At 43.0% G+C, this 13,258-nt stretch overlaps 1 protein-coding gene and 1 long non-coding RNA gene across 4 annotated transcripts in view; one reads left to right on the forward strand and one right to left on the reverse strand.

Annotated features, from left to right (window-relative positions):
• The window catches only part of atp10a (ATPase phospholipid transporting 10A), a 77,429-nt gene that overhangs the window by 4,729 nt on the left and 59,442 nt on the right, over positions 1-13,258 (reverse strand). For all 3 annotated transcript variants that reach the window (XM_015976491.3, XM_015976492.3, XM_054749676.2), the window contains exons 11-19: positions 13,050-13,153; positions 12,529-12,655; positions 12,225-12,409; positions 11,663-12,005; positions 8,797-8,873; positions 2,918-3,043; positions 2,636-2,836; positions 872-952; positions 691-795 (exon numbers count right to left, since the gene is read on the reverse strand). In XM_015976491.3, the coding sequence (XP_015831977.3) occupies positions 691-795; positions 872-952; positions 2,636-2,836; positions 2,918-3,043; positions 8,797-8,873; positions 11,663-12,005; positions 12,225-12,409; positions 12,529-12,655; positions 13,050-13,153 (1,349 nt within the window). The remainder of the gene's footprint in view (positions 1-690; positions 796-871; positions 953-2,635; positions 2,837-2,917; positions 3,044-8,796; positions 8,874-11,662; positions 12,006-12,224; positions 12,410-12,528; positions 12,656-13,049; positions 13,154-13,258) is intronic.
• On the forward strand, positions 6,186-7,113 carry LOC139063581 (uncharacterized). Its single transcript, XR_011516955.1, has 2 exons — positions 6,186-6,316; positions 6,885-7,113. It is a non-coding gene; the product is annotated as an uncharacterized lncRNA (long non-coding RNA).

The raw sequence follows: 13,258 nt of genomic DNA on the forward strand, positions 1-13,258 counted from the left end.
GACGACTGCAACGCCCTTCTAACTGGTCTTGCAGGCTGTACTGTGAGACCTCTTCAGATGGTCCAGAACGCAGCGGCGCGTCTGGTCTTCAGTAAGCCCAAAAGAGCACGCGTCACTCTTCTGTTCATTGAGCTCCATTGGCTACCGCTAGCTGCACACATCAAATTCAAATCACTAGCACTAGCATACAAAGTCCTGGATGGTACAGCTCCCATCTACCTGAATCCTCTTGTAAAAGCGTATGTAATGGTCCGGCTGCCATCTGAGGATCAGCTGCTAGCGGTGCCTCCACCCTGCTCAGGTTAATCCTGACTCTTTTCATGTGTCACTCCACACATGTGTAATGACCTACTACCTGTCAGTTTTCAAGAAACTCCTGAAGACCCAGCTCTTCAGAAAGCATCTTCTAAACTAGCCCCCTCCCTGCACCCGTCCCCCACTCTACCATCCAGTCCTTGTTCACTTCCCTTTATGATTCATCATGCTGCCTCACTGCCACCTAGGACTGACCGATTAGTGTTTGTTGTTAGCCTCAAGGGCGACCTGCTAGCTTCATTATCACTTGTAAGATGCTCTGGACTAACGAGTCTGCTAAATACACAAACATGAGAATATTTAACCACAGTAACCATTAAGACCGGTAACCGTGTTCTTACTGGTTACCAGTGTGTTTGATAACAAGCTTCTCACCCAGGTTTTGGTCTCGATGCCCAGCTGTACCAGAATGGTGAGTAAAGCTATGGTGGTGATGGGGGTCCCCCACGTAAACAGATCCACATCCGAGTCAGCGTAGGCCTGCAGAGGGCATCCGGAGAAAGACGAGCGTTAAAACAAAAACCCACGTGCTTATGGAGATTCAATCCAGACTCACAAAGTAAGGAATGAAGAAGCAGGCGAGACTTTGGTAGAAGGCATCAATCATGTTCATCCAGAACATATATGGCTTATATTCCTGCAAGAACAATCCAAACATTTGCACTTCAGTACATCAGTGTGACAGGGAAAAGATGCATTTTGAACAGAAAGGCTGAGTTAACCCCCATAAAATAGATGTAAATAAACAAATAGATATGTTACTGGTATTTATTTTATTTCTTAATACTTAAGAAAAGCAGAATGGAACAACAGCCGGTTAGCAGACTATCCCATGAGCCACAGGTTCTGGTGAAACGGACAGGTGTACGTCTACAAGTGACCAACATTCTGGTTCATTAACATTCAAGAATGTAGCACCAGCTAACCGACCTTAGCAAACACAATGCTGGCTTTAACCCAGCGGATGTAGCTGCACGTTAGTAGCCGAGAGCCACTCACAACACATACCCCAACATCCCGCTACATCAGAAACCCGTTGCAACACACTGAACATCTAAACGGTCCAGGTTTGGTGCTCCTTTGCTGAGGTGAGTCGACTGGATTTGAAGCAGACGGTTAGGCCACAAGGGTATAAAACCTGAGAATATCGTGTTTGTGAAAGGAGAGCGTCACGCCTCCTTTATCAGCACACTTTAAGTAACTTTCAGCCTGGAAATCTAGACCGCCAAAGCAAAATGACCTAGCCACGCGTGTTCATGCACATAGAAAGGACGGTTTGCCAGGCTAAGTATCCGTTACTGTGGAGCTATGAAACCTTTTACCATCCAACCCGCCATTGCCTTCAGGACCGAGAACAGCCAAATGTCAATTTTCACCGACGCTCATGAAAATTACTTTACAAACCTTTACATCTTGCACAGTCAGAGTTTCACTGTAGTATTTTAAAAGGAAAACTCTAGTTATACAAGTATAAATATCACCAGCATCAAAGTATACTACTACTCCCAGTCCAGCTCCTCCAGCGCCAGAGTCTGACAGGGCTCTATTAATAGGCCTGCTGACACAGCCGGCCTAGCTGAACTACACGGTGACAATGCTAACGTGATTTGCTGCTGGGCCCATGCAGACAGTGCTGACAAGCTAAAACGGCTAATTCAATTGGACTCACTAAGGTCAAATAGCTAAAACTTTACAGCAGTTTATACAGACGCTACTTTTTAAAACCCATTAAACTGCAGTCCGTTTTAAATCATGGCGAACGGTAAATGGCCCGTATAGCATTTTAGAACGCTAGAACCCCCAAAGACACGTTACAGTACAACAGTCATTCACCCACACACACACACACATGAACCTCCTGACGGAGGAGGGCTGCACCACCAGTCCCTCCAACCACTGGCAGCAGGATAGGCGGGTGAAGCGTCCTGCCCCCAAACACGACAGCAACCGCCTGAACGGGTTTCAAACCTGCAGCTCTCCTGTTACGGGGCAGGTACTGAACTCATGTAATAACCTGTTATTTACTGCAGTGCAAATCCAGTTTTGATTTCATGATGCAACGAAGACCAACTGCTGCTTTTGCAGCCGTAATAAAAACTATTTTACCACAAACACTAAAACGACATTTCCCACACATCCATCTGGTAGAAGTTTGGATAAGAGTTACTCATTTTTGTAACTCAGAAACATCAAAGTAACTGAAAAGTAATCAAATAAAATAAATCAGAAAGCTGTGACTGAGTGAAGGTGATATAAAACCATCGCCACCATGGAGACAGCTGCGGTAATAACTCTTCTGTCATGTAACGTGAGACCGAACCTCAGAGTTCTGGCCGCTCATGTAGAGCTGAGGTAGTCGTTGGAGGGTCTCTGCAGACACGTCTTTGTCCAGAGTGCCAGTGATGAGTTGTGGGAAGGCGGAGAACATCAGGTTAAAGAAGATCAGATACCACTGGTCAACCATGGCCGAGCCAGAGAAGCCACAGTAGAACTGATACCAGAAGATGAGCGATACAAACATCTGCGGCAAACAAAACAGACAGAGTGACCTGAGAAAAGAAGGTATCTCGTAGGCTGAAGGAGACAGGGTCAGGAGCCTTACTGCATTTTTGTAGAAGAAGTATAGGATCATGTTTGCCAGTCGGGAGTAGCACCAGTGTCCGTGCACCAGCAGAAGTTTCTGGAGATACCGGAAACGTGGGAGAGCAAAGTCGCTCGCCATCACCGCCTGCAAGACAGCAAACGTTTCAGTCTCCTCCTCCTCAGCATGTAACTCAGGGGCGTCAAACGTGCGGCCCGCGGGCTGGATCCGGCCCGCAAGCAGGGTAAATCCGGCCCGCGAGATGGTTGTGTAAACTTTATTTTCATACTTTACAATGTAGAGTGAAAGTAAACGTATCTTTGTGAGCAAGTTTTCTCTGTAATGAGTATAAATAAAACAACGCTGCGCTCAAGGCTCACACAAGAACTTGAATCACATCCTGAAGTTGGCCGCCACTCAGGATGTGACTCCTGATGTTGATGTGCTGGTGAAAGCTAAAAGATGTAAAGTAAAATGAGTCAAATATACTTTAAGTGCTGCATGAAACTGATCTAAGCATGTGATCTGTAAGCTCTTTCAATCACTAAGGGATGTTTATTTATTTATTGATATATATTTTTTTCTTATCTTCAAATGTTCAAGTACACTTCAGATGTAGTACTTGTACTACACTGTCCTCAGGCTCCAGCCTTGTTTTATATTGATTGTATTAAAACAAGGAAAACACTCTGAAGTTGTTTTTAATTTACCGGTCCGGCCCACGTGGGACTAGATTTCCCTCGATGTGGCCCCTGAGCTAAAACGAGTATGACACCCCTGGTCTAACTGCTCATCTTGCTGGGCTGTTTAATCAATCTTTAATGGGTGTAATCTTTCCAAAGCAATAACCCTTAAACAGGTTGTTTCCCTTCAGGGATTCCCTGCAGCGGCAGGACAGTCGGTCTCATCCATCAACATCTACAACCCTCCTTGTACTCAGTCCTGCTGAGTGACTTACATCCTAAAGGGCAACGCCAACCCTTTATGACACCTCCCAGCTGTCAACAATATCAGTCAACTAGAGGAACGGCAGCAGACGCCTGGTTTAGGTAGTGCTGCGCTCTAATAAAGTCCTAACGACGACGTGGGGAGAGAGGAAACAAGTGTAATTCATAATGTAGAACGCACGCGGCCTCAGAGCAATGTAAGAATTTACAGCTGAGACCACAGTTTGATAAACGGTAATTAATCTAGAGGCTCAGATGATGCCAGGGTATAGAAGTTGTAACGGACGCAGACGCGCGGCGCTGAAGCCACAACAAGCAGTAAAGTGGGAATCTCCATCGTCGCACAGCTCTGCTGAAGGAGGCTGCCGGCTAATGAGCAGCGGGGAGAGCGGGCAGGTCAGTGTGATCCTTAACGGTCTGTTACCTGTGCGGTGATGTGGGTAAGGCAGAAAGGCTGCTGCTTCCCTTCAGGACACAGGGCTCAGCCTGAGTCAGCACAACTAGCAGTCCTATCTATACGTCTGCTCTGAAGAGGAATGAAAAGGCATCAACTACCACAGACTTCCAGGCCTGTTTGCACTTAAATCCACAAATAAAGCCATGTGAGGAGAAAACGGACAGGACTGCAGACTGGACATTAGAAATGAGAGTAACAAATCTGATTTTTAAAAGATATGAAGAGATTTAAATATGACACTTGGTGTTATACTTATTTGTAAAACCCTTTTGTTTAATAAAAAAAAGCAGAATTTATGTGAAGTACTTGAAAAAATCTACAGGAATACTTTTGATTTAATCATTTACAGACAAATTACTAAACACCTGTAGGTGTACGACACTCATTTAATCATTACATTTGCAGTGGAGCGGCTCTGGTGCGCCCGTTTCAGGAACTAGCACAATGCCACATTAGGGGAGAGCTTCAGACGGCATGATTTCAATTCAATTCAATTCAAAAATACTTTATTAATCCCTGAGGGAAACTGATTGCTGTAGTAGCTCAGAATAATAATAATAATCAAGTCATCAAAGAGTTGTTGTATATTACAACGGCTGTTGGCAGGAAGGATCTCCAGTAGCGGTCAGTGTTGCAGCCAAACTGAAGAAGCCTCTGACTGAAGACACTCTTCCGTTGTCGGACAGTCTTGTGAAGAGAACGCTCAGGGTTGTCCATCATGTTCTTGATTCTCTGGAGAATCCTTCTTTGCATCATCTCCTCCAGCGGTTCCGAAACTGCCGAAACTCTGGCTGAGTCCTTGAAAGGGCTTGGAGTTCCTCCATCTTGTTGGCCAGTGATCTCACATCGCCCATTATGATCGATGGAAGAGATGGTTTGAATTTCCTCTTTCTCTGTCTCCATTTTGCTCCCGCTTTGCACCCACGCTTCTTGTGTTTTAGCTCATTTGGGATTTGTGGTTTCAGTTGAGGTATTATTTCAGCCTTTCCAATGTTAATCAGCTGCTCCCGATTGTAAACAGATTGTTGCCATGGTTACGCATCATAACAAATGCTCAAAAAGTGAAAAAAAGCTAAAAAATAGCAGTAAAAATCCTCCAAGCTTCACAGCACCAGAAACAGAAAAGTAAAGTGTCTAAAAAATACAGTTTTTCTTGAGAAAGTAGAAGAAAAAATGCCCAAGAAAAGGCAAAACTTACATATAGTCAACAGAGCTACTCCAACATGCAGCCGCCCAGAGCAGCGCAGTTTACTGGTTTTGGATTCCTATTTCCTGATATTTGGACAATTCACGTCAGATTGGATAACAGCAACTCCATCTGACTCTGCTCTGCAAAGTGGATGTTTTATCTCCACCATAACAAGACTGAAAGAGTTCTGCCATGTTGTGAAGCTGCTAATAATGCTAATGGTTAGCTTCAACTAGCAAAGATGTTCTCTGCTGTTTCCTGGATGCTAAACCAACAACAGCCTTCCCAGTTGTGAGCCAAGATGGGTGAGTCCATGAATGTTAAGTGTAGAGCTGAAACAACTAATCGATTTAATCGATTATAATCGATTATTAAAATAGTTAACAACTTTTTTAGTCATCGATTAGTTGTTTAATAATCATATTTTACCGCATAAAGTCTATTTTTTACCACAATCTGACATCGGTTACAATCTGTTAAATTTGCCGCCAGTGTGTGGCAGTAATGAGCCACTGATCTACCAGTGGGGCCGTAGAAGAAGAAATTAGCCAATAAGTGCCCTCGGTTTTCATGACGTATCACGTTACTGACGCGCATCTTGCTGTGAGAGATGGCGGATCAACAACAAATACGGAAGAAAATAGAAGCGACAAAACAAGAGAAACCCCGGACAAAAACCTCACGAGTATGGGAGCACTTCACTAGATGCCTTGAAAAGACCGGTGACCTACAAAATATGCAAAAACCATGGCACGACAGAAGCACGACGTCCCTAAGTGAACATTTGAGACGAAAACGTGGGGGCTGATGCAGCAGAGGAATGTCCGGTAAGTAACAGAAAATAAACAAGCTAACGCAGATCACATTTGGGACTTAGTGTTAGCTGAGTTCGTTATAGTGGATGTTAAACATGTTTTTTTTTTTTTTGCCGCGTCAGTTTACGGTGTTCTACTTCTGATTGACTAGATGCAATCGTGAATCTCCTCCGTGTTGTGAATCATGCGCTTGCCAAATTTAGCACGTCTGTTTATAAGAATGTTCTCGTTAAGAGAAAAACGGCACAAACCCATAACTATGTTCCTCATTCAAAAAAGGACAACTCCGCGGAGAAAAATATACAGACGAGCTGTGTCCAGGTGAATATAACGCAGCATAGTTGTACGCTTTCAATTTTTAAATACAGGAGAAATTCAGAAAGTCCTTTTTTTAATTATTAAAAGGCTGTTTTACTATCTAACGCTGTAAAACGCCTCACAACACATTTTTGTCAAAATAAATGATCACTGTATATTGTTAATTAATTCAAATAATGTAATATTGATTTAGTGTTGTAGTGTGTGTGCTGCTTTATTTTATATGTGTACTTAATTCAGTTTATTTGTGTTTCTTATGCAGAAAAAAACAAGCAACGATGGACAACTACATGGGGAACAAGACACTCACCCCCAGCAATGCATACCACTTACAAACTCTATTCCAGATTCTACATTATTTTTTATGGAATTTACCTCTTATATTTTGATGCCAAAAAATTATTCTGGACTGATATTTTGCACTGTTTAGCTCATTTTACACTGCTGACTGTGGTCATGTGCAATAAAATAGATTGCAGTCAACTGCACAATTCTCTTATGTTTTTTCTTTTTCTTAACTGAAATGTATTCATCACTTGTATAGGTTAAATAGCTAAACAATAACAAACCGATTAATCGATTAATCGAAAAAATAATCGACAGATTAATCGATTATGAAAATAATCGTTAGTTGCAGCCCTAGTTAAGTGACAATGTGACGTTGATCTGTGAGGATTTTCTAATCCTAGAGCTTCACCATCTATTTTCAGAAGCTAATGCAGGAAATAGGTGTAGGAGACTCTTTATGTTCAGCCTGCATGGAAAACTCAGAGCGACTGATTATAATCAGAAATAATCATAAAAAAACGGGTGTTCAGTGTTCCACACCCTTAAAGAACTAAATGTTCTGTAGAGCTGAAACCAGGCCCCCACAATGCGGCTTTAAAAGTGAGGCCAACCCGGAAGTGAGAAAAATTGCAGTTCCACCCTCATCCACTAGGGGCTGGTGTCAGAAACGAGCAAATCCTCATTGACTCCCATGTTAAAAATACCAACTTCACAGCAGAAATAAACATGTTTACAGCCTGGTACCAAAACATGTTTTAAGTTTAAATGATCTAGTTTACACTCATGACAACTCTGAGGGGGGTGAATTTTTTTCTCACTCTTCTGTTTAAGTGTATTAAAAGCCTAAAATTCTGTATAATTAATGAGCATCAGACCCACGTGACCGCAGAGCTAGCTCCGGGGAAAGGCCTCAGTAGAGCCTCGGCCTCGCCTGAAAACTGTTCCGCCATTTTTAGTCTCTCAACTTAGACCATTAGTTGTAGCGTTTGTGTATTCTTGTTTGGATATTATTTGTGCAATTGTTGGACAAAATGACTTGCTCTGGCATTAATTGCACTGATAGAGCGTCCAAGGAGTCTCCACTTCATTTTTTTGTTAAGTAAAATTATATTTATGTATTTTAGGTCACTGCCGAGCTGAGCTTAGATTTTAACATGTACTGTTTAACCATGAAATTTAAATGTAATAGGGTAAAACCCAGTGCATTTAACATAATGCTGCACTTTAGAAAATGGGTTGAAATATAACATGTTGGTGGAGCTGGGTTCCCACTATCGGCTTGTGGAGCTCTCGGGAGACCGATGTTTTCCACCCGGTTTTACCCAGCGGTCAGCCCGGCGTATCTCTGACTCAGAAGCTCTGGTGTTGTGCACAGTTAACTCTGGTTGTAGCTAGGTTGCTACCTCCGTTAGCTTAGCTCCCACCTCCACGTTAGCTTTGGGTTAGCTTCAGGTTAGCTTGTAGCTAGTTCGACCGGGTGTCATGAGTTGATCCCAGCCTTACAGCCCCACCCTCAACTCCTCCTCTCTTCCCTTTTATGGAATTGTCTGGGCTTGATGGAACCTGTGACACGGTCAAAATGGCGGTGGTGGCCACCTCCCATTTTAGCAGAAAAACTTGTTATTGGAGCCTATGGAAACCCATTGTCCATATATTAATGTCGATGGCTGAAACACACATGCAGGGTAATTCCGTTTGTATTCCTAAAATTTGGGCAATTTTTTTAAATTTAAATGCAAATCTTTAAAATGTTCTAATTCTCCAGAGAAAGTTCTAGTAAAAAACATGCAGTTAAATCAGAAATCCCAGAATTCCCAGGAAAATACTAATTTGGAGGGGAAAGAAATCCTAAACGTTGTGCAGCTGACTCCCCTTCGCCCTCTTACCTGCATGCCCTCCTGTCCAGAGATCCCCACGCCAACGTCCGCTACTTGGATCATGCTGACGTCGTTGGCTCCATCACCTGTGATCAATGCAGGGGAGACATAAGTGGTGTAGAAGGATCCCCTGACAGGGACAGGTAGAAGTGCTGGTGGGCAGGAGAAGAGGGGGATAGCTCAGAGAAAACTTTGTGTTTGTGTCTATACACTTCAGTCTCTGCAAAACAACACGTGTATATGAACAGCTGACTGGATCTGGATGCACGATTCCCTCAAACGTCCCCTTAGAAACAAACATAAAAACACATATTTGATGCCGATACTGGGAATAAACCTTCTGTTGTGTTTACCAGTGAATAACTTTCCAACATTACAAATGTAAACATTTACAGTCTGGTTCTGATGTTTCTGATCGTGCTTTCCTGTTGCTTAAATAGACTTTTATTGCTAAAGTGAAAAGCCAAATGATTACAGGTACTGTTAAACCTGCAAAGAGCCAGATGAAGGCTGATGGTTGTGACTGTGGGAGTGTAAAGAGTTGGCTGCTTCTGCATGGAGGTGTGAAGTGAAAGATGCGAGAAGCTGATTTTTTCTCCTTGCAGCTGCCAACAAAGTCAAAATAAAGCTCGACTTGCAGAAAGGGATTTCTCCAGAGTGCAGCAGGAACTAATTAAGAACAGCAGAGGGTTGTGAACATCTTCTCTGACCTCTGTGATGTCATAAAAACACAAAGTTTCTGATCACATAAAATGACGGTCTCATGTCATTGATCAGAGCAGGAATGTGGGTTTTGGTTGATGAAAGCAGCTTTTCTCTCCAACTTTGAGCTCAAAGTCCGACATCACAAAAAACTACAATGTTCTTCACTTAACCCATAAACATAAAGACCATCTGCTGCTAGACCGGGTGGCAGAAGGAAGCACTGGACACCCAACTGCTGCTGTTCTGCTGGTCGTCCAACCAGTGACTGTAGAAAATGAAAAGGTCGTTTACAAAACCGCCTTTCAGGATGATCTTCTATTTATTCTTAATCAACATAATTATTGTAAAAAGGATGACTAGTGTTTTCTAAACTTAACTGTAGAAATAAAGAGAGGCTCAACGCTTAACATTTTAATGTTTGTACCAATATGAGGCCTTTTGAGCAATAAAAAATAAAATAAATGCATCATTAAAGAATCGGTTGCTTTTTGACATTTTACAGCCCACTATGGCTTCATTTGATGCTTGTGGCCCTTGTCCTAAAAACTGTGGAGACCCCTGCCTAACCGAATGTCCTGATCAGATAACAGCTACACTGAGTAGTCGACACCAAAGCGCGCTGCTGCCATCTCCATAAATGTCACTGTGGTTCCTACATCATTTTTACACCTGCTGATCATTCACTGTTCACAAGCATGAAGACTTATGATTGCTTTTTACTTAAAAAGGGAATATGAGTCACACATAAAAGCACTGTGGAGATAGCTGATGCTCTGTATGCTGAGCTTTAGGAACCCAACTCAGCAGAGCAACGTCAGGATCGGATTGGCGCTTCCTCCCACGAGCTTCAGCAGAGCAGGAACAAACATCTCTCACCGCTGCTTTTAAAGAAAGATCGATGGCGACTCGGAAATTAGTTCAATTCAGAAACAACGCTGTTGAAGTTATTTAGTTTATTATAGGCTTAAGTTATAGCCTAGCTTATGTTCTTAATTTTATGCCAAAGGTAGTTTGTTTGTTTAGCATTATGCTTTTTATTTATACATTTTGGCTAATTAGTTTATTGGTCAGGTGTGGGCGATTATTGTATAAATAGGTGAAGGTGGGTGGAGCAGCCAGGGCTGCGAGGGAACATGGTTTTTTAACACACACACACACACACACACACACACACACACACACACACACACACACACACACACACACACACACACACACACACACGCACACACGCACACGCACACGAAAGTATTTGATTATTTTTGTTGAAGTTTTATGGACAAATAGCCACTACAACACTTTTCATCGTCACCTAAAGGTCTGGTCGACTCTTTCCTGTCCGACGTTGAGGCGTTAGCTAGACAGTGATAGCAGTGATTTGAATGTTATAAACATTCTATGATATAGAGAACACAACAGATGCTAATATATTCAAATATAGTCAAATCAAAATGACATTAGCTTAATAATATCTTTTTAAACCGGTTCGAAAGACCAACTGGGCGATAATCTTCATAAAAAGCTACTTTGTGGAAAGTTTGTTTTGTATGACAGATAAAAAGATTTAAACTACAACCTGGTAAGTTATCCGATGTAAAAAATATTTTACAGCTAATCGCTTACAACTAGTTAACTAGAGGCAAAAACAAAAGTATCGGACTATCAGAAAACTTTAAAGTGTTAAACATCTTTAACTCAGTCACAAGAACACCTGAGTGATCCAGATGTTCTGGAAAATTATTTTCCTTAATGTATTAAATGAGGCTAAATCTAGGAATCAAGTCTGTTGTGTTTTAGGAGCTTCCTGTTCGCTTTGAGTGAACTAACCAGATTTGTGTGCAGCTTCTCAGACTGAAACAGTCAAAGTTTTGTTTTTCAAGAATGACAATTTTGATTTTAGACAAATCAATGAAAGTTTGCAGAGCGGTCATTGATTACCGTTCCTGCTAGCAGACGAGGCTGAGAGCCAGGGTTGGTTTCCACTCGGTTGGATGCTGCTGGATTTTACTCATAAGGTTTTAAGGTGATCCGGTGATGTATTTATGTTTAGTTACAAATTTAACAGCCTCCATCTACTTTCCTGAGCATTTTTCTTCAGTTTTTCTAGTAAAATGATGAAAACATTTTGTAGACTAAACGTGTGATTGTGCATCTTTCATCTGCTGCTCACCTATAGCCAGAGTCATGACCTTCAGCTTGTTCCGCACCAGTTTGACCACCATGCTCTTCTGCAGCGGCGTGGAGCGGCAGCACAGCACCGAGCGGCAGCTCCGAGCTACAGCCAGAAATTTATCCTCCAAGCTCTTATCCAGGGCATACGCCAAGGTCCGTCCATCAATGACCAGGCCCAGCCGGTGCACCGAGAAGGGAGAGATGTGGGAGGAGGAGAAGGGATACGTCTCTACGGGTGCAAAGTTTGAGTGGAAGGCGTTGGTGGTCTGGTCTCCAGAGCTGCAGAGGAATTTGGCCTGGATGTAGTGTAAACTCTCCTCCAGCAACAGAGCACATGCCTCCTGGTTCAGACAGCGGGGTTATGGTTAGGACAGTGATGTCTAATAAAACAACGTAACCACTGAACAAACCCAAATTTACGATAAACCTCTACATTTACCACATCACTAAAATTTAATAGAGTGACAATAGATTACTTTTATTTATTTCTTAATGTTTTGATTTCACCAAAAAGGTCTCGATGGGATGAAGATGATGGGATTCTGGGTGCTGCAGCTCACCTGAGAGTCAGCGTTCAAGGTCAGAATCTCCTCCTCAGGGTCCAGCAGCTTGCAGGCGTACGCAATGTTGACGGCCGTTTCCTGTTTGTCACCAGTCAGCACCCATATCTGCAGGCCAGCCTTCCGCAGTGAAGCTATTGTTTCAGGGACACCATCTTGCAGCCGATCCTCAATGCCAGTCGCTCCTGCAGGTCGATGCACACACCCGTAAAACACTACAGCAGCGATGTTTTGTTCTACATCTGATGGAAAATCAGTTTTCAAGTCTCACGATGAAGGTAAACAAGAAAAATCTACCAATTACCCAACAGATGGAGGTTTGTTTCCAGTCTCAAGGCCGACTCAAAGAGCAGCTCCTCTCTTCCCTGAATGGCGGTCTCAGCCTGTAAGTGATGCTGCAGCCAGCAGGCGTACTCCTCTTTGCTCAAAACCTGACAAACACAAAAGTTTGCTCACAATTAAAGCATCATCTGTTCTGAGTGCTAGAGGGAGCAGTGGTGCAGCGTCTCCCTCCATAGCAGACCACAGAATCATGTGAGATCTTGACAAGGCGTTACACCACTCGGCTTTAGTGACGACTTGTGCACAAGCAGAAATATAACAAGCCGGCCCTGCAAGAGCATAAATTAACAGCCTGAGAAAGAGGCGCAGATTGTGGCTGAGTCACAAAGAATGTCACTTTTGGACGGACCGCTCCGTGTGATCATCTGTGCTGGGCTACAATAGCAGCCTGCCACTGAGCCACACACTCCCCATCGAGCTCTAAAGCAGTGCAACGAGCTGAGGTTCAGCGCTTGAGAGGTTTACTGATGTTTGCTCACTTACCTTTCTGGCAATACAAAGTGTTCGCAGGCCATCTGCAGCGTACAGGTTCAGGTAGTTCTGGGTCCTGCAGACTATTTTTTTCTTGCGTTTTCCTTTGGAGCTGCCTAAATCAAGACAGAGTATGAAGAATTTACACAAGAGCGTGAACATTTACTCACCAAATGAAAAAAACGGCAACAGAAACCTTAAGGACATGTCCTCGGTCATTA

The sequence above is a fragment of the Nothobranchius furzeri genome, chromosome 16 (genome assembly GCF_043380555.1).
Source record: "Nothobranchius furzeri strain GRZ-AD chromosome 16, NfurGRZ-RIMD1, whole genome shotgun sequence".
Lineage (NCBI taxonomy): Eukaryota > Metazoa > Chordata > Actinopteri > Cyprinodontiformes > Nothobranchiidae > Nothobranchius > Nothobranchius furzeri.